Source organism: Ixodes scapularis, unplaced genomic scaffold, assembly GCF_016920785.2.
Source record: "Ixodes scapularis isolate PalLabHiFi unplaced genomic scaffold, ASM1692078v2 PGA_scaffold7__128_contigs__length_106722199, whole genome shotgun sequence".
NCBI lineage: Eukaryota > Metazoa > Arthropoda > Arachnida > Ixodida > Ixodidae > Ixodes > Ixodes scapularis.
The window spans coordinates 97,317,932-97,339,683 of NW_024609882.1; the positions used below are offsets into that span (position 1 = coordinate 97,317,932).

Below are 21,752 nucleotides of genomic sequence, written 5' to 3' on the forward strand. Positions count from 1 at the left end.
TTTGAAACTAGGGGCTTTACTCGTGAAAAGAATTAGGCATGGCGCAAAATTCCAGCCTCCCTACAATTCGCCTCTGGAAGCAGCGGAAACCGGATGTTTCGGTTGTGATTCAAGGGTAGATTGTGTCACGATCGTGAGTACCATATTTACTCGAGTAATAAATGTACTATCTATATACAAGGCCCTTGCGTCTACTTTCCCGCAGAAAACACGTACAGCCAATCACTGCGCTGCGCATAAATAACATAGCAAATAACCAGATTGAGAACACGATTTTCCATACAAATGCAATCTTCACAGATGGTATCTTCACTCGAAGACATTATCTCAGTCCCGTAAACAGCTGAAATCATGCTGTCGATCGTGGTGATTGGCAATCTCAGTGTTCCGCGGAAAAGCGAACCCTCAGGCAGTGCGGCTATTACTCGAGTAAATACGGTAAATCTGCGTGCTACAGTCGAACCTCGATATAACGAACTTCAATGTAACGAAATCCTCGATTTAACGAAGTATTTTATTTTTCATAATTTCTTGCCCATAGACCCCATGTATTTTTAGTCCCTATATAACGAAGTCTATTTTGCTGCTATTTCAATATAACGAAGCGCCATTGCCATAGAAGGCAATAAATAAATCAACTCTAAAAAACAACTTCGCAAAAAAATTGTGGTTAAAAAAAAAAAAAATTATGCGCAAACGCGAGCGCTTGATAGGTTACTTCACGGGGACAGGCCTTCCAACGTTCCTAGGCTGCCCGAGGATGCGGCACCGGTAGCGCCGGCGAGGCATGCGGCAAAGCGGATTCCGCGAGGCTGGCCAGAAAATGCCAAACAAAAAGTTAACACGGCATAACAGCATCACCACTGACATTCACTGATCATCATAGTCCACTGTACCGCGGGTAGCGCGGGAGCCAACTTCAGCGAGGGAGCGACGTGATGGCGCGACCGCACGGGCAGTGCCATCTAGGAGAAGACCGAGAAGACCGATTATCGTCTTGCGAGCGTGATGTAAAGCAAAGGCGCAAGCACACTGTGGGCGCAAGGGGGCAAGTAAACTGTGCGGTCAAGAGTGCTGTGTAGGTTGGAAACATTGGCACCGCCTAAACTAAACAGTTTTATTTTTTAACCGGGCGGTTCACTTACGTTCTTGCTGCCATAGGGAAACGTAAAGTTCTTTCTTTGGATGAGAAAGCAAACGTTTTGGACGCCATCCTGAAGAAACTGCCGAGATCACGAGCACTCGGGAAGTGCTCGACGCAATGGACGTACTGAGGAGGTACAGGGCGTCGCATGGGCAGCAAGATGCCGTGCAAACGCTCTGGGCGCTCGAACGCCGTATGACGCCGCCGACGCCGCTGCTACTGTCGGACAAGGCGCAAGCAAAACTCACGGACTACTTTGCCCCTAAATAAATGTCATTTACGGTGAGTTTTCATACCCGTAAAATGTTTCGGAATATTTTTTTTCGCATGCTAAAGCCAAATTTCGATTTAGCGAAATTTCAATGTAACGAAGTAAATTGCGAATTTTACCGACTTCGTTACATCGAGGTTCAACTGTATAAAGTTTGTGGCGTTCATTACTTTCCTTTTTTTCTAACCTGTGCGTTAGATTTTTGTGGAATGGTAGGACCAAGAGCTGTTTTTCGTATGGTTTGTCTAACATCACGGCGCTTACATCGGGAGAAAAAATTACTTTTGTTTCAGTTCCGCGCCGACCGCGCGTCTTTGGCTGAATATATAGAATATTCGAGCGACCAAATACTAGGAATTCGATTCGCAAATCAAATTATTCGGGAACTTTCTATTCAATCTGAATTCATATATTCGAGTATTCGCACACCCCTACTCATCAACAAAGGATTAAAACGGGACCATTACGAAAGCCCGTACAATGCTTCGAGGAAGACTGCGCAAAGAAAAGAAAGGACAAACGGTAGGACTAGACAAATGAAAACATTGTCTATGGTCAGTTACAAGTCAAGAAGGTAAGAGTTCCGCCCACAAGCGCGATGCGCTCGTTTCAAATCCCTCCGCAGTCGAAAGAAGAGTTCACTGGAAACGGTCCTAGTTCCGCTTCAATGGATAGATATTGGCTACAGAGTGATGCCAACTTGTCTCCGGTCCCACTTTTTAAGAAAGCAGCTTTTGTATCCATCGGAGGGGGAACCTAATCCCCGAAAGTCGTATTTGTTTCCATCGGAAATGGAAACTCTAATCTCCCTCTCATGGCTTCCCCAACGCTCATTCAAAGTCGAAAGATAAAGCAAATATGTACAGAAAGGTAAGACCCTCCTCGCACACTGGCTGAGACGTCACGGAAACGATGGGACGCTATTGGATGCGGAGGTGCCGGAGGGATGTACGATTCCCTTGGAGAGGAATTTGCCGCTACATTCTTGACTCGTAACCTACTATAGATTGGTGGTCTTCACCCCAAGGCGAAGCACTTGGAGAAGTCGGAGAGTCGTCGTGACCGGCGATGCAAGGACGACCGTTGCATCATGCTGGACATCGCAAATGCCGCGGCCTAACAAATTCATCTCGTCCGTCATTGCGTATGCCACTTATGGAACTCTGTGTCCGCGTTTCCACTCGATGCCAAGACGCGCGCAAACGTGCCCCAGAGCGTTTCACGACCTCGCGGAACACTCGGCATTTGAGCACGTTGCTTTGAGCGCACCTTCGGTCAGAGTCGACTGCATCCTCGAAAGCAGTCCCTCCGTTTCCACCCGACAACGTAGAAGCGTCGAGAGGTAATTCCTTGCTGCTCGGGTACAACGCGTAAGAGGGATGGGACGCTGAGTGTCCCACCCTTCTTGTGTGTTCCAAGCAATTAAAACGGCAAGAAATGACAACGCAGAAGCCAAACCGTTGCGTCGTCAGATGCCGCAATCCCACCGGGTGAGGGTGGGAGTTCCGGGAGAAAAGAACGGGTGAATGCGAGCGTCGTCATCGTCGCAGCTCCCAACTCGCGTCTGCTTCGGTTCCTGCAGGCCGTCGAGCCGAAAAGCGACGGCGAAACGGTAGTCCGCCACGTTGATCACAACCGGCAACTCAACGCTTCCAAGGTGACGTCGGGCAGAAATCGAGGGAGGACCCTTTGGGACGCAGTAAACGCGCGGGTTGAGAATGCATCTTGGGCATTGCCCGGTGGCCGCCCTCGATGGGAGGACGGGAGGGCGATGGTGGCGGGGGCATGCCCACCTTCTGCAGCTCGGCGTCGAGCAGCTGGAGCAGGCTGGCCTTCTCGCCCTCCAGGAGGGTGCGCAGGCTGGGGCCCAGGTGCAGGTAGAGCACCCCGGCCAGGGACAGGGAGGCCGAGCGCACCCCAGGGTTCGAGGCCCCCAGGCCCGTGCGCACGTGCTCCACCGCCGCCTTCACAGGCACCTGCGAGGGTGCGTCGAAGGAGGGCGAGTCTCCCACACGCTCCAAACACCGCAAAAGGGCACAGATGCGGAAGTCCCGGATCGCCGGTGACATTTTAAGACGGTCGACTTGAGTGAATCTGAGCTCGATGGGACGGGCAAAACTAGGTCGAATTAAAAGACATGCAAGAAAATTTGAATATCCGGCACTTTAGAACTGGTGGGTTAACATTTTTATAAGCCGCCACACACTGCCTCACGGCAGCAGCCGTGTTATGTCCTTTGCATGTTTGGTGTGGTGGTTGCAGCGGTGACTGACAGGCGGCCAGCAACCATTGCAGCAACCATTTCAGCACCAATGCAGAGCGGCACATGCTGCTCCGCAGAAGTGTTGCAATGATTGTTTTGAGACCCAGCCGTGTCCTGTGTCTCAACATATGCTTTTTCTCTCTCTTCGCAACTCATCACACAGTAAAATATTTGAAAACGGGCATTTTTCCGCTGACGGGCATGGCCGATTGCACCTGTAACTTGCCCACTGTGTAATTGGAAAGAAAAAAAAAAGTTTTTTTTGTGTCAGGCACGGCCAATTATGCTTGTAATTTTCCCACCGCCTATTCGCTCTAGGCTGAATTAACCAATATTTTATATTTCAAAAACCAAAAAAAAAAACTTTCTTTTTTTATAGAAATGTATGGGCTTTTGCAACAACCTTTGAACAGGGTCGAATTAAACGATAAGTTGAATTAACTGACATCGAATTAATGCTATTTTGCGAGAAAAGCGCCACATTGCGCTCAAGCACTACGCTTGACAGCCACATCGCCATCCTCCAGAATAAATTTGGGACCCACTTCGATAGTGACACCCAAGCTCTGTGCATCGATGCGGCCCCCAGGTGGCAGATTGATGCCGAATACTGCAAGGCCTCTAGCAAATCCACCGGCACGATTAAGGCAAGCCTTCACCTACCACCTTCACCACGGTGCCACAAACTAAACACCGAAAAAACGATTTAAGCCTGTCTCGATTCTATCGGGGTGATTTCGTTTCAAGTCATGGAGGAACAAAAATTAAAAAAAGGAACATGGGGAAAAACTTTCCTAGGATGAAACTGACTAGAGTTTTTGCGTCGTCTTTTAGTTTTTACTTCTAGAGAAGCAAAGATGGATACAGAAAGATTTTTAACAACTTTTTGTAAAAAAACAAATTTACATACACAAGCTCCTCTTAGGAAGGAATAATTTTCGTGACATCGCAAATATTAGCTCAGCCAAGTAGACCAGAACAACGTTTTGCCCGCGACGTCCTCTGCGCAGACCCTCTAGAGCCCCCCACGAATCCGCCCCGGCTGTGGGGCGCTCACCCTGAGCCCGAACTCCCGGATGGCGTTGGCGAGCCAGAGCAGGGCCTCGCTCTGGTTGCGGGGGTTCCTCTGGGCGAAGCAGAGGGCGGCCACCTGGGGCCCCACCGCCTCCAGGGAGGTGGCCTCGGCCAGGGCCGTGAGGGCGGCCCCCGCCCCCGCCCCGTTCTTGGCGTCGCCCAGCTTGTCCACCAGGTCGCCCAGGCAGGCCTCCGCCGTGCAGGGGGACACCCCGCCACGCCCCAGCACCCAGCACAGGGCCTCCAGCTTCAGCTTCAGTACCTGCCCACGTCCCAGGGGGGCGTCAAAAGAGCCAGTCGGGGGCCCTTTCCGTTAAGGGGGGACACTACCCAAAAAAGTGAACTTTCGAACCGCTCGTCCGATTTAAATGACATTTACAGGGCTTGTTTCTGTTCATGTTGAGAACATTTCTGCCAAATTTTGTTAACCTGGGTGAAGTATAAAAAAAATTGCATATGTTCAAAGATGGAAGTGGGCGTGTCTGTGTAGAAAAACTATCGTTATGAAATTACTTATAAATTTGTCGTTTTCATGTGTTACCTTGCTTTAGGACAGTTCAGAGCAGATAAGTATGGAGCTATACTTCTATATTATACCATCTTTCATGACAAGAAAGTCACATAAACACAAATACTATTTTTTAAATTTCCATCCTTTGTCCAAAATTTTAGTTCTTGAGCACTAAAAATTACAAAAATAAAAAAATACAAGCTCAAAGCTATCTTCCCCTTTAAATTTCACCCCAGAAAAACTAATAAAAATGAATCCAAGTTACATAATAACATAACGATAGTTTTCCTAAAGTGAAATTTATGCCAAAAAGTGGAATGGAGAAAAATGTGTTCAAACTGCTTCAATCTCTACCTTTTCCTTTGCATCAGTGGACCGAAAATAGTTAATAAAAAATTAACTATGCAGTGTAAACTAATGAAACTTTCTGGGAATACTCTCTAGATGTGGGTGGATGTAAATATAACATTTTTCAAGATCAGCTTTTTTTTTTTGCAGAAATTGTTTTTTCTGGGTAGTGTCCCGCCTTAATTGGTTCAGCAACATTGGAACATGTACAAAGACGTGACAAACACCACAATGGTGCAATGCTGTCAGCGATGGGAGCAGCATCGGTTAGTGCATCGATCGAACATGAAAAGGTAATTCCATCCATCACCAAACGTATGAATGTTAGATAATGATTGATGACTCTTCTTTCACCATTCGACGGTCTGCTTTTTTCCCCCGAAAAGACGTTTACTTTCGGTCGGGTTTTGCTTCCGAAGGAATAGTATAAAGGCAAGGTCCATGCGTGGGGATTTGCTTCTTAATTATCCGGTGGGAGCAGGTACAGTGCTTGTGGGTTGTTTAGGTTTAAAGCGTCAAACGGAATTATTGACGAAAAAAAGTTGGTACCTTTTGTTTCATCTTTGGGTGTCTGCCTCCGCGACATTTTTGCGGCTTCGGAATCCTAACCGGAGATACTTTACAGGGCTCGGAAGTATCGGTGCTCCCGTTACAGAGACAACTGTAAAAAGGTCAATGCCGACGCATATTACTTCTCATCGCTCGTACATAATACGAATAGATGGGACGCAAAAAGAACACAAATCCTTCTTCATAAATAAGGCTCGGGTCAGAGTAGGTCCCATTTACAATGGGTTTTGAAACATTTTTTTCAAAATGAAGCGTAGATTGGCACTTTGGTTGAGATAAAGCCTGTCTCTGCCTCCCCCTTTTACACTCGGTAGCACTTTTAGCCCGCAAATAGGATTCTCGTAAAAGTGACACCGAGCCTTAGTGGCACTGGAACCTCGACTAACACATTTTTTCGAATATACACGCATTTGTTTGTTCGTCTTTCCCCTTTCTCGGCAAAGCCGTTTTTAAAAATGAAGGTCGACCTACAGTCGAGACCAAACAAGGTGACCTCGTGATAGTACTCGGCATAATTTTCGATCCTAATGCGTTAACCCAGGTGCCTTGTGTCAGCTGGTTCTCAGCACTGCGATGCAAAGCGGAGTGGTAAAAGCAAAGACACGGGCGAGATACGAGCACCGCGTGAAATTGATGCTTCCACGGACGCTCGGCGTCGAGCTCGGGTCCAACTGCCGAGTCTATGACATTCCGAGGAGGAAGAGTGGGACGCGGCCTTTGTTACTCGGGACGCCACCGCCGTGGCAGCGGCACTGAGGCACGCGATGAACGAGGTAACGAAGCAATCTCCTCGGGAGGAAAACACCCTGCATCCGCATTATTGCGGTAGCCTCACGACATAGCTGCCGACGTCGTACAGAAATTCTGGCGACGACGGGGCTATTCCAGTTGACGAGCAATTTCTATGCCTCGATTCGTTTTAAGTCTAAGCACAGACGATGCCTCGGGTAAATGGAGCAATGAAACGTGTCAAAAACATGACTTGGTGGCATTCGTCGTCCTTCTGTACGTGTTCTTTCACAGACTAAACCAATTAAGCGTAGCGACTGTCCCGTGACATGCGCTTTTAGTCTTAGTGGCTGTACGCGAACGAGCCTCCGAATGTGCTCTAACCTAACTATGCGAGTAGAGACACCACCAAATAATATTTGTATGACAAAATGACACAATAAAAAAATATTTTTTTTTTTTTTTTTTTTAACGCGCACTTAGTTTTTAAACCCAAAAATGAAGATTCTAATGCGTCCACGATTCTAACGTGCGCCAAGTTTTCAGTCGAGAAAAATCGGTGTTCGTGCACAAAGAACCGGCAAAGTTTATTTACGCGTAAGCATCGTGCTCATAAGTGCATCGCTCCTCCTCGCTCTCGGACGGCTCTTTGTCGCTCTCTGTGTGCCCTGGCAAGTCGTCCTCCGTGGTGTCCGTCGCGTTCGAACTTCCGCACTTCTCAAACGAGCATTTCACCGTAGCAGATGGAATTGTGCTCCACGCCTCGGAAAGCATCCGGCCATCTTTTCTAGGGATGCGCGCTTCGCTTTGTCGGTGGCCATGAACATGCGAGGGCCATTAATCGGCCACTTGCCGTAGAGTACCCGTACCCGGTCCTTTGCTGTTTTCTTGAGACACACGTCCGGCAGCTGAAGCCGAGAGGTCCTGCCTACCCGGAATGACGACAAGGTCAGTGTTGCCTACATCGAGCTTGACCTTCACGCGCCCATCGAGACGGCACCCGAATGCGTTGAGCACAAGCATTGCACGCATCCCCGGGTCGCTGCTGGGCCTTTCCCGCCACGCAGTTTATCAGATCGATGACCAGATTGGTGTCCGTCCACCCTTTTTCGTTGCCTCACGCAATGACGTTTCGAGGAATTGTCGACTCTTAAGCTTCTTCCACTTAAATAACAAATACGGAGGCAGCTTGCGACTGTCCGCATCGCGGCGCAACATTGCCGTCACCCGCATCTTCTCATGTCCAGAGGACAGCACGCAAACTTGTTTAGCTCCCTTCACTTCCACTGTCGTGTTGGCGGGCACGTCGAAGTACATCGGTGTCTGGTCTGCATTCCCGATTTGCCCCCACTGGTACCCACGCTTCTGACGCACCAATATCACGAACCACTGAAAAGAAGCTTCGGGCAGCTTCTGGCAGATTCCAGTTTGCCTCCGAAGAGAAAATCCTTTCCTTTTCAGAAACTTCGTTATCCAGTTTCTGCTGGTCTCGAAGGTGCTTCTGGATAGGCTTTGGTGGCGAGCTAGCTCGAGAGCTTTGACTTTCAGTATTTCAGTTGTTACCGGCATTTGGTCGGCTGTGAGCTTCTTCACGTAGTAGGCCAAGGCATTTTAGATATCACGAAAGTGATGGATCCCTTCCGGGTGGACTTGCGAACATCTCGTCTCTTTGCTCTCACCAGTTACGAATGCAAGTTTTGGGCACATAGAAAGTATACGAAGCAGCTCCGTTGCCATTCGTCTCGGCGGAAAAACAAACTTTCTTCTCGAGGCCGGCTCCCTAATGAAAACGTCGCGCCTTCGCTGGTTGCGTGGTGACACTGGTGCACCTGGCAACAAAGCAAACCGCTAGAGAAGGGAGCTCTTAACGATGCAAAATTCAACACGAGACAAGATTGGGACCACGATTGTCGGCCAAGATCAGCAACTGTCGGTGCATCAAGTGTTGCCAACATCAAGTGTTATGCAGAAAATCTACGCCACCGTCTTGTAACAGTGATGACAGTGGCGCTGTCGGTAGCAGAATTTCCGTTTCTGCTTTGGCTTCGTATCCGATTGTAAGAGCATGCCATTTCTAGCTGTATTTTTTTTCAAAAAATGTGCACGTTAGATACGGGTAATTACGGTAATATATTTCTATTTGGCTTAGTTTAAAACTGTCTCGGCACAGGTGCGGTGAAATACTTAGCACAAATGCAATTTTTGCGCAAGATGTAACAGAGTTTGTTTGCAGCACAATTTGGCAAAAATGGCGCAGCACTTCCATCACTGTGCGTCCAATCATCTCGTAGCATCGGCTGTGTCTGGACTCGGGGGGGGGGGGGGGGGGGGGGGGGAACGAAGCAAAGTGTGCATGGATCGTCGCACGGTGAGGAGGAAAGTGGGCGGAGACGCGGACGATCGGCACTTTTGTCACCTCCTCGCAGCTCATGAGCCACGTTGCGAGGAGCTTTACATTTTGGCCATTTTTGTCAAATGGAACATATGGTAAGCCAAAAAAACTTTAGAGGACCCTTCGTCTCGACAAGAGTCTACCTTGCTCGTCCACCGTTTGGAAAAGCCCACAATGCACCCCAGCCCAGCATTTGGGAAAGTTTCGACATGGAGGGAACGCAGTTTCAAAGGCCCTCAGCCACAGGGACATCCCCCCCCCAAATTCCGGAAAGGCGCTGATCCCCGCCAATGGACGCACCTGGAAGTTGGTGTCCCTGAGGCCCGGCTTGCGCCCCAGGGTCCGGACAATCACCTGCACGGGCAGCTCTCCTTCCAGAGTGTCCATCACCTGCAACATCAGCGAGTGTCCCAGAGGGCACCCCCACGCGGACAAGTATGCAAAAAGAGTAAAACAAAGGGCTACAAACCATCGTAAAGATGGCGAAAAGCGAAGAGGAGTTGACAAAGCGCAAGAGCAAGCAGACAACGCGAGGCCAGCGAGGTGGTGAGATGCGCCCCAGCGGCATGGTAGCCATGGCAGCAAAAGGGGAACAAAATGCCGCGGCCAATAGTAGTTGAGTGGTCCTCTGAGCGGGCACTTTGGCCAATCACTGCTTCGCAATCGTGAGGCGGAAAAACGTTGAACAGGCCTAAACTATGCGGCGGACACTATTTTGAAGGGTGGCAAAAAGGAGAAAAAACTGCTTCAAGACAAAACAAAAATGGCGGCCATCTGCCAAGTTGAAAGAGAGCGGGAATCGCTCAGTCTGGCTCGATTTTGCATCTATAGCGCGATCTGGAAGCCGCCGGGATCTTGTAAACATTTTTTTAAACATATTTTCTCGGTGAATTAGGTGCTGATAATTAGAGGAGGTAGTTTATGAAATATAAAAACCAAAGAAGTGGTTTTCCGAAAATTGACATTTTAGCAATTTCTTTTGTTTTTGATCTCCACATTTAATAAAATCGTTATGAGATTTTATTTGTTTACTTTAACGATTTGTTCCTCATTCATCTCTTCATGAACAATCTGTCTTTGTCGGCATCAATGCCAACAAAAAAGTGTAGAAATTACTAGAAAGGGATATAAACAAGTTAAAATGGCTTAAATCTCTTTAATGCCCGCAACATTTCCTGCAAGATGTAGATGCAACGCTGCAAAATTTTCGAGTCTCATTAAAACTAAAAACTTGTCGCAGTTATACTGTAAGGACTGGACGCAACTATTGGTGCATCCAGTCCGGGGCAGTTTCAGTAAGACGTGCCAACCGTTCTTTAACACCACTCTATATCCTGCGTGCGGAAAACAACAGCGCCATTTCTGTTTGCCAAGAACAGTCGGTCACCATTAACCTCGGCCTCTGGTAGGTGTTCCTGTGGATTTCTCTGGTGACCCGAAGCCCTCAACTGTTAGTCGAGTTGAGCGATAAAACATTTTTTGTTGTTGATGTTTCGGCACTAAACAAGCGCCGAAACTGGAACACGAGTCGCGCTCGTTCTTAGTAGGCAAGGGGGTAAGCTGCGTTCCGTCTTAAGCCAAAGGAGTGCTTTCTGGGAGCCCCTTTTGGGAGGGGCGGAAGGGGCCCACCCACCTCGCGCATCCTCTCCACAGCGGCCAGGCGGTCCTTCCAGTTGGCGCTGCACAGAGCGGCCAGGGTGTCCTCCGGGAAGATGGCCGCCGCCCTCTCCTGCACTTCCTCCTCCCCCAGGGCAGACTCTGTGAAGGCCGGCTGCACCGGGCACACACCGTCAGCCTCGCGCAACAACCAGCCAAAGCGCGGCAAGACAAGAGTCCAGAGTGCGCCTGGGCAGTGACCTCGTTCAGTCTCCCACAATTTGGAGCGTCACTGTTTTTCATAGCAAATAGAAACTATGCATCGCCGAACGCTCCTTCTCCATTCAAATGTAGCGCTAGCAATCCGAACCGGATGCCAAGAATCGACACCGTGGGTATGTGTTTCGAGAGTGCAATGTGCGTCAAGTCGTAAGTGCCTCTGAGCAGCGTTTTATTTTACTACGATGACTACATTTGTAACTTGCGGCACTCGCGGTCCAGAAACCAGTTTGATCCAGTGGCGACAGACGAGGGGGATGGGGATCCGCGGCGGCAATGGCGACAGAATGCATACGACCATATGGGTCGCGTTTCAAGAAATTGTTGATCTCGTCGTTTCGTCCTTTTGTGTTTAAAAACGTACCTTGCTCCACAGCATTGCTGTATTTGTGCTGGCATGTGCCATTCTAGTAGATATGGAACATATCCATGGTTAGTAGTGCATAATAGCTATCACAAACCACTTTATTGGTAGCAACGCACCGGAAAAGCTGGACAATACAGAGCTTAATTCGTGGCCAATATATGATGCAAAAACATCTATGCGCAACACACCTTCAAAACTTTGCTGCGGCGTCGATTCTTAGTCGGTATCCAAGCGTGCGAAGGCACAGAGACTCAGCACTTCGGCGTGCCAAGGAAGCTTTGATCACACTGCGAGACCGGTGAAACTCTTTCGACAAGTTGTGCCTTTTCCCTGCGGTGCTGCGCTTTCGTAACAAATTTCCACGTGTTCTCAAAGGCCAGTCTAACCGACACAAGGTGGTAACTTCTTCGGCGAATGACGACAAACGACTATAAATCGTGCCTTCAGCTCGCTGCCACCGGCCTCTGCAACGCTCCAAGAAGGCAATTTTCCGACATGCAAGATGGCCGTCCAGCGGCCGCACTCACGGAGAGGAAGCGCTATCCAGCAATTGTCAGCGTGTTTATCTGGTAATATATTTTCGTAAAATCTAAATTTAGGGTTAAGAATACTTAGTGGAAATCAGTGGTCGAGCTTATAATGAAAAGCTTCTAGTTCTAAATCTGCCACACTTCTACAATCGCAGCAAGCGATACATAGTGTTCTAAGGTAAACATAAACAAGTAACGGCAGAAGTTCCTGTGGCCAAGATAACTTCCGGTTGACCAGCTTCTTTCGTACGTTTAAACGAGTGAGAATGGGCACGTGCGTCTCTTAAGTTTTTATAGGCTGAAAATCAAAAATGGAATACCAGGCGTAAGATAGATCGACGTATGCTTCTGGATCATGCAGTGCCAAGAAAAAGCACCGCATCTCATTTTATTTAGCCTCCGTGGCTGAAGTTACTTGGCCCTACCTGATGTCCGAGTGGAAACTTGTGTACACGCGTGACATTCTACGAAGCTAGACGTCCACAGATCAACCGAGACACGCAATTGTTTCATGTTTGTCGTGCAAGGGAGAGCGTGTGCAAGCGCAACATAGCTTCGTCAAATGCGCGTCGTCGCCGCGAGTGTTCGAGCTGGCCTAACAAGACTACGCTGTGCCTGTTGGACGTAGTTGAAGAAGAATGTGAAGAATTGTGCCACTCACGCTCGATCGTGACCCAGAAAAATCGAGCGGCGATTTTTGACAATGAGCAAAAATATCATGATTGGGACAAAGCTGTTGCAGCGTGTACACTTGCGCCGCTTGTTTTCCACAAAAAAGAAAGGAAAAAAAATAACAGTATGACTGACGACGAGTGGAGATATTGTGATTGTGACGTCAACCTTCCGCGGCAATCCCGTGAATGATATTTACTTGGATACAGTAGCAGATGCCGGCGTCAAAAGGCTATTTTAGATTCTAGAGCCCAGAAAACTAGTTTCATGTCCGACCTGTAACCATCACACGACACTCCCGGGGACAGAGCCCATTTGTTAGAACTGTTCTGTTTGGGTGGACATACACTAGCGCTGCTGGGTTTGACGGCATGGGCGAGTGAAATTGTAGAGCCCATCCATTTTACGACAACTATACAATTTACATATGCAGTAAAACCTCGTTATAACAAAACGGGATATAACAAACTAATTGATATAACAAAGCAATCATAATTCCCCTTGCTTGCTAATAGTGGGAAGAAATGGACATTGGCTATAACAAACTAATGGTTATAACGAAATAATTACGACCGCTCCTTCAACTTTGTTATAACGAGGTTTTACTGTGATTGCAATGAAGACACGTACACGACTTCATTCTTTAATTGTCCTTATTTAATTCTTAGCGACTAAAGTGATCATTGCCTTATGCTCACTAATGGGCAGGTTCTCAAACCAATTTTTAGAGGCACACCTCAAGGACAGTTTCCGATTGAGCCCAAGTCTCTTTATCGGCATCGTGGAAGGAAAAGAAGGTTAGATGGACGCGTTTTGCCTTCAGCCTCGTCACAGCGGACTCTTAGCTGAGATAAGTTGGTGACTGTAGATGATAAGAAGGGATCAGGCCCTCACTATCTAATATTGCCAAGAAAGGCTGACTCGCGCAAGTTGCCCCCTTTTTCATTTATACTTTCCACAACCAACTGGAACGAAGGAGCGCCGTTTAAACGGGAGTTTTTTGTTAACATCCATGGACGCATTTCTTCTTAGATTCTAGCACATAACAGCTCCGTTATAATAACCTCTAGTGGTTTCATCTTATGTTTCACGTTTTGCTTTAATTCTGTCACAAACAGATGCTTTATTCCATGCTGAAAACAAAAAAAAATCTGGGCCTCGGATTTTGAAATTGGCATTTCAAAAATTGCCGTGAAACCAGGGTGTCTAGCAAATTATTATGAAATTCCCTGACTTTTCTAGGTTTTCTCCGAAAATTTCAGGTGAAATTCCCTGACCACTGTAGTAGAGGCGGTTAAATATACGAGACCATTACAACACAAGGCATTGAGCACTGTCAGGATCATTTTGCAGGGGCTTAATCTACGTTGCATATTCCGAAATATTCGTGTTTGTCCAGTCCGGATTAAATAAGGACTTTCTCGCCGCCGACATCGTCAGTGAAGGGGCCACATCCGGAAACACAATGAAAACACGACGCTCAACCACACACGTCAATAACCGAATGGCAGCATGGCCATGGCTGCCAGAGGCACACTTTCGGATACTTTCGGCTTAGATTGGGGTCTGCGGCTTTTTTATTTGTTACTAAATCTAGTAGCTCTAACTGGATCGAGCCTAGTGTCGCGCCCTCAAACCAATCCAATCCAAGGCTTGGACCGGATTTGTTGGCTGTTCCCTTTGCATCGAGTAGCACACTCTACATCGGGTGAGCATAGCCCGCGCTCCGCTCTAAGCAGAATTTATAGCCTATTTTATTGCCCTCAAGTCTTTGCTCAGGGCACTCAATGGCATTTCTGGCTAATTTTCCCTGACTGGGCTCGCTTTTTGACAATTTCCCTGACAATTCCCTGATCTTTCCCGGGAATTAAAATTTCTTTGACAATTCCTGGTTTTCTTGGTCGCTAGATAGACACCCTGGAAGCCGAACCCTAGGTTCGGTTCGATGTGAAAAAATTTAAAGTCCTACGCTGATATAAACTCTCAAAATTTATGTTTGTTTTCAATTAGTTTTTTAGTTTGTCTGTGGGTTTTTGCTGGAGTTTGTTAGGACTCTCACATAAACCACCTGTTTACAAGCTCGCATGCACGAAAAACTATCAGTAAAAATTTTGCTCCAATATTAAAAAAAAAAAAAAAATTATTGAACACTATTTTTTTCAATTATCAAATATTTTATGCAATACCAAGTTGGTCTGTGTCGGTGGTTTGTGTTATGAAAACCTGGGTTCAGGCTAAAATATAAAGTGATATTTGGGCGAATATTAATTCATACTTCAATCAAGCCTTTATTCGCGTAAGAACTCAAGTGGTGATTTGTTCAATCAAGTTTCTTCGCTGTCCGAAAGAGTCGAGTGTGTACATCTTTGATTTCACAATTAAGCTATCCCAATGCTGAGCGTGCCATCGACGCGAGTGTAAAAGACTGTCTGCGTTTCATGGCCATGGAATCGCTGCTCGTTGCATCTTTTATTTCGAGGAGATCTGCTACAGCTAAGTTGACCAGTCAATTGCAAAACTTTTCGGCACACAAAGAAGCCAGTGGACGGAAAAAACGTTACGAAAGACAGATATAATTGCGGAACACACGAAACAGAGTGGTGATGTTGCCCTTTAAAAGTATGCAAAGAAAAACCGAACCGGAAGTGGGCTTCCTGTCATGGCAGCCGGAAGGGTCGCAAATACCATGTATAGCGACAAGATGGTACGAATGGCTCTTCCAGTATTCAGTGGGAACTTTCTCAGGGTTGTTTACAAACGCTGCCAAACGACAAATGTTTATTTTTATTGTATAAAATGTGATGCCCCCAAGTACGGGTGGTAACGTGTATCAAACTATTTAATGCAAAAAGATGTAGTGAACAAGTGTTGAAGCTAAAACATGTGCAACTTTTGACCAAGAGGTTTTTAAGTTCCTGTTATTGTGAATGTCCTGTTGTATGGTATCTGGAACTACTTTAAACCATTTTATAAAATGGCTGTCTAGCATTTCAATAAAACTAATTTGAAAAACTGGAAAAATCCGGTTTTTAGGAACGCGTATCCAGTAACCGATGCCCTAAGAAACTGAAACATTATATTTTTCAGTTTCAGCACCCGATGAGAACCACACAGTGGGCATCTGTTCTTCGTGATTCAATACATTATATCGTTATTCAGGTTGTGGACATGCTTCTTCAAGATCCATCATCCCACTTTTTTTTTTGCCCCACGTCTCGGGTTTTACAATGTCATTAGTTTTTTATTTGCTTATTTTGCTGGAAACTAGGGCCACCGGCTACGGCTGTAGACAATGGTAATTCTATTCATGCATCAGTCTAGTTTTCTTTTTTTTTTTTTTAGGTATGCATCCTAGTTTTGCAACGATTATGTGGCTCTGAAAGTAACTCAATACCAGTGTTTCATTGGTTATGTGCTACAAGGGACACATTTGCATGATAAAATTAAGCGAAAGCGACATAAAAGAGCAGCACATCCGCATGCACAGTGAAACCAAAACCAACTCAATCGAAGCAACCTAATGGCGTCGGTTAGGGAACTACCGAGATAAAAATGTCTATAGAAAGCTGGACCAGGAGACCAACACCCTGACCGACAAAACACTCGCCTTGGAAGGGACGCCATTGCCGATAGCTGGCTTGCTGGTGCCCGAAACCTTCCCCTTGGGCGCCGAGGAACCCTTGGCGGCCGTCACCTTGGAAGTGGGTGCGCGAGGCTTGGGGGCGGACGAAGTCGCCTTCCTTTGCGGCGCCTTTGGCTCCGGCTTTGGCTCTGGCTCAGACTTGGCCGAGGAAACAGCGGCGACCTTGCGGGCTCCCTTGCGGGCCGGCGGCGCAACGATCTCCGCCTTCTCGCAACACTCTTTCACCTGGAAAGTTGAAAGCATTTGTCGTCGACGTTACGACCATATTGGAATACATTGTTCACCCCGAAACACAAACAGCTCCGAGAGAAGGGAGCACAACGCTACACCCTGGCTGCATCGCCAACACCTGCCCCCGCGTTATCGCGCCAAAAATAGCAGCTCAAGAAAGCAGGTGTCCCGGCCGTGTTCTAAAACCTTCTCGGACTTACCGCGGAGTTCCGTGCTCCAGCGCTTAAAAGGGAGGACAGGGGCCCCAATAACACATTTTTTCATTTTTCGATATTTCACGATAAAAGTTTCAGGGTATGTTCACAACACCAACGTAAAAATAAGTGCAGAGTTTCATGGTCCTGTGCTTGCTAGGTGTCAGATTGGGGGAGTTTGTCATAATTGTTCATGCGCTTCTATTGTTCCGGGCCTGGAGAATTCGAAAAAGAGTAGGGGCAGTGTGAAATTGTGTTGACTCCTGGATAGAAACCCCAGGGAAAAATAAGTCGTTTTCAATATTATGTTTACAAAAAACATTTCGTGCAATATTGAATTTTGTTTTTGGCCACACACAGACTCGTCAAATTTGACGAGTTTATTATAAAGTCCCGACTCAATCAATCCAAAAAAGAAAATTGTCATGCGCTCATAACGTTATTTAAGAATTGAGAACAAGAAACAGGGGCTCACCTTGTCCATCTTGAAGGAGTCCAGGTCGGCCAGGAACGGGGCCACGGCCCGCTCCCCGACCACCTTCATGGCCGTGCCCAGGGCCAGGGCAGAGGGCTCCCGCACCGTGGGGTCGGAGTCGTTCAGAGTCTTCAGCAGGGAGGAGCACAGGGCCTTCAGCAGCTTCTTGTTCAGGGCCGCCGGCATGGAGCGGGCAAACACCCGCGCCAGGAAGGCGGCACACTCCGCTTTCACCTGCGGTTGGAAGGCCCCACCAGGGGGGACATTTTTGTTCCTTGTCCCGAGGAGTCCTTTCACCCAGTTTAATTTTTGCGCAAAAGATTTAAAATGCTTTATTTACTATAAAGAAATAATGGGTTGCGTCTTCTCACATTAAAGTTCAGAAAAGGGGAGATACTATTCATTTTCACGCGTCTGATTTTGTATGGTAGGTCACGAAGAATTTTTTTTTATAGATGGATTTTGGAAAATAATATAAAGCCGGGCTTGGCTCCAAACGTTCTCGAGGTTTCGCCATCACAGAGTATGTATATTCTTTTTCGAGTCATTGTCGCGTAATGTTTGTGTCTCTCGAACCTTAGCACCACTTTCAAGCATCCATGATCGAGAACGGGAAAAAAACATTGCCGGACAAAGCATTTAATTTTTTTTGCCAGCCACTGAAGTCAAATAAACCTTAATGTATTAGGCATTTTGTGAATAGATGGCGGCCACCTATAAACTCCATTAAAAAACTTTCAGCCTTTCCACTCTGGTGAAGAAGGAAGACCAGCGAAGCTGTACTATGCTGGGAATGAAGTAATGGCCGGCTGCAAGTCGGCAAGGCAGAGGGAAAAGGCTGGAAAGGTTGCCACAATCTATGGGCGACGGCAGCAGCCAGACAACCGGCAAACAACACTCCGGACAGCTATTGCCATCTGTGAGCGACAGCGGCGACCAGACAACCAGAAAGCTGCTCAGAGTTTCGTGTCGACATTTCTTTACTGGCGGACACAATTCTGGGGAAACTACCGTATTTGCACGCATATAACGCGACCATGAATATAACGCGAGGGCAGGCTTTGATGCCCTCAAAAAGAAAAAAAAAATATTATTACTATTATAACGCGAACCGAGGCTATGTCAATTTTTCGCGCTGGGGGGCATAGGAGATGTGAAAAGTCAATGGAAATAGAAGAAATATCAGTTTGTTTTGACTGCACTCGTCCTCACTGCTCAGGTCCTTCCGTTTACAATCTATTTGGCGACTACGCAGATAAGCAGCAGCACCGCACCCGCTTGTCTGGTAGTTCCCTTTTCTTCCGTGCGAGCTCCTCGGCAGCCCACAATCCAAACAAGGCACCAAGCAGAAGCACCAACACACAAACACCAGATCACTCTGGAGCAGAAACTAAACAATGCGCAGGCAGAAAAAAGACTGCTTAACCCGATACACGATCACACTTCTTGTTCTGGTCCCTCTGCATAAACAAATGCCTCGTGTTGCACGATTGCGTAAACGCGGTTGGTGGTCTTGGCTTAGCTTGAATTGACTTGACTTGGCCCAGCTTGGCTTGGCTCGAATTGGCCAGTGCCCGCAATCCCGCATGGCGCGCGCGCCGAGTTTCTGCGGCGTGCGCGCGTTGTGCAAACACAAAAGCGATAAAAATGCTTTTTTATGTTTTCTATTCGCCCTTCACGTGGCCCAATAGCTAATAAATTCCCCTCCACACCCCCACTGCTTTTCCCACCGGATATTTTGCATTAAGCCGGAGGGATGACTTCCTCCTCTGGCTTTCACCAGACTCGCGCGCCTCGTGGCTGAACTCGATTCCGAATATAATGCGAGGTGAGTTTTGGAGCACGTAATTTCGGAAAAAACTCGTGTTATATTTGTGTAAATACGGTAGTCCTTAACAGCTCCTCTGAAAAAATTGGCACGCAATCCATGGCAAGCTTCCTCCGTACAAATAAAGTGTAGCACACACGGAGGTAGTGTGGAGGTAGCTTCTGGTGGCGTTGTATCGCCAGAATAGGTGAAGCCGGGGGAGACTTCCGGTTTGGACGGACACGTCCCCGACAATGAACCAAAAGGTGCTATTGGACGAAAAGGAGAGCCAATTTGGCGCCAACGGCCATTTTGGTCACCCTGGGGAGCATCCCCACCGACCGCAACTTCTACTTCCGGCTTTACTCGGGAATTCCTTGTATGGCCGGCTCAAGCTGGTATGTCGCCTCCTTTTCTTCCACTCTCCATAATTTCGAGGTGTCAAATTAGAGGTGGGTCTAAATACGCAATTTCCCGTTACGAGGTTAGAAAGGCTGGCAACCTGGACGATGAAAAGCACAGTTACTAGATTAAAGTCAGATGACAACCTTTCTAGAACGCCTGGTGCCGTTTGTTGACACTCTCTACCCTCCGCCCGCACAGCGGACGGAAGCGATGGAACCAGTCAAACGTTGGATGTGCATTACCCACGATTCAGAAAAGAATTCTATTGTGGTTTTTATGGTAATCAAAGTTTGGGCAACAGTCTGTGCAAAAAAAGACATTCCTTTCCAGTCTTTTTTCTTCGACCAAGTTTGCCAGGTTTTACCGCAATCTCGGGTATTCTACACCACGATCAACATCCACCAGCTCGCCTCCACACTCACTGTTTTTCATGCAAAAAAAGAGTCGTTTGAAAACTGCCTTCGTTGCCTGCGGTGACGTTGATGCCGGGGATACTAGGAACGCTATCCGCCCATACCAGTTGTTGTGCAGGCAACGGAGAAGAATCGATTTCGAATGCTGCTCTTCCGTGGTGCTTGTCAACCGATAGATCCAAGAACGTTGATGCGGATGTCCCCCACAGATTGAGCCTATGTGTGTGTCGCCGAGGGTACGGTGCCTGGACCGAGTCTCCAGCCGGCGTCCTAACCGTCGCATCCATCACGTGGTCCCCAAATGGCAACACATGCAGTGTCAAAAGACGGCCTTTATGTCGTTGCACGTTGCAACCCTGGAGGTTCATGCTAGAAGTCCCGGCAGAAAGTACGAACAAACGCGAGTGTTGCCGTTGTCGTAGAGTCCCGGCTGCCAAAGCTAATCTTGAGCCGGAGAGCGACGTGGGGCAGAACGGGCATCTGTCACGTCCAACGGGACCACGGCTGGTGACACGTCGTGGGGCAGAAATAGAGGGCCTTTTAGGATGCGGTGACACGGCGGTCAAAGACGCGTCCCCGGCAACGTACCGAGGGGGACGGTGGGGGTGCGGGCGCCGAGAAAAGCTCCGGGAGGCTCGCAGGACGGCGGATGCCTCGACTCCTCCTCGCACCTCAACCCGGAGCATTGGAACACCCACCTGAGGGTTCTTGCCCTCCAGAGCCCCGGTGAGCTCCTCCAGCACAGCCTCCAGGGAGCTCTGGGCGAAGGCCGCATCCAGGGCCTCCCGCAGGGCGGCCACCACGGCGGGCTTCTTCTCGCGCAGCTTGTCCAGGCAGGTGGCCACGCAGGAGTGGGCGTAGGGGTGGAAGCGCTGCCGCAGCCCCAGGGCCAGGCCCGCCAGGCAGCGGGCCGCCAGGGCCACCACCACCACGTTCGAGTCCTTGGACACCGTCCGCCGCAGGGCCTTCACCAGGTCCCCGTAGTCCCCGGCCTCCAGCTTGGGCAGGCCGGCCAGCTCCAGCAGCTTCTCCAGGGCCTCCTTGCGCTCCTGCCACTTCTTCGCCTCCAGCTGCTCATAGAAGTCCTTGGGCAGCTTCGAGAGCACGTCCACGGCCTCCAGCAGCTCGTAGGCGTCCACCGCGGGGACGGCTTCGCCCTCCACCGCGTCCGGGCCGCCGTCCGTCCCGTCTTCCGGCGCATCCGTGCACTGCGCCCTGCGGGCCTGCTCCGACCGGAGCCAGCGCTCGGGCACGGCAGCCTCCCCAGCCACCTTGGCAAACTCCGCCTCCAGCTCGGCCGCCTGCACCGGCTTGAGGGACTGCAGCAGGGGCCGCAGCGCGTCCTTCACCCAGCGGTACAGCTCCACCGCCAGCTGCTTGCTCTCGTCGCGCACCGCCTTGTCCCGGTCCTCCAGCACCTGCCGCGAGGGATCGGCGCGTCACCCACGCTCTACCCTCTGTGGGGTTCGTATTCGCGACTCCAGCAAACTATAGAAGGCGCGCTGCTCAGGCAAAATGGCTGACGAAAGGAGGTTGTTTTCGTCGTTCAGCATGCGGACCACCACAAATTCCTGCACTGCAGCGTAAAATCAGTGTTACGTTTGAAAGGAAAGCGATTTTTCGACGGTAGAAACCTTCTAGTCAGTGCGTAGGAATGACACGGCGGAACCATAAAAATAATTACTGGAAACAATGTTTGTTTCTATGCTGCCTACGAGAACCAAGCAGCGATAGCATACGACAGAGTCGAAACGACCTCCTCTCCTGAGCCTAAACGTTTGGGTGCCCCTAAAAAATTGGGGAACCCAAATGCAGCAAGGTCGGCGCCGTCGACTTAT

General features: G+C 48.6%; 1 protein-coding gene across 1 annotated transcript in view; it reads right to left on the reverse strand.

Moving 5' to 3' along the window:
* Positions 1-21,752, reverse strand: part of LOC8025665 (cytoskeleton-associated protein 5) — a 126,285-nt gene that overhangs the window by 82,817 nt on the left and 21,716 nt on the right. Inside the window, exons 4-10 of the mRNA XM_029989705.4 lie at positions 20,613-21,332; positions 17,290-17,523; positions 16,354-16,614; positions 10,936-11,073; positions 9,603-9,692; positions 4,736-5,014; positions 3,209-3,391 (exon numbers count right to left, since the gene is read on the reverse strand). Of these exons, the coding sequence (XP_029845565.2) occupies positions 3,209-3,391; positions 4,736-5,014; positions 9,603-9,692; positions 10,936-11,073; positions 16,354-16,614; positions 17,290-17,523; positions 20,613-21,332 (1,905 nt within the window). The remainder of the gene's footprint in view (positions 1-3,208; positions 3,392-4,735; positions 5,015-9,602; positions 9,693-10,935; positions 11,074-16,353; positions 16,615-17,289; positions 17,524-20,612; positions 21,333-21,752) is intronic.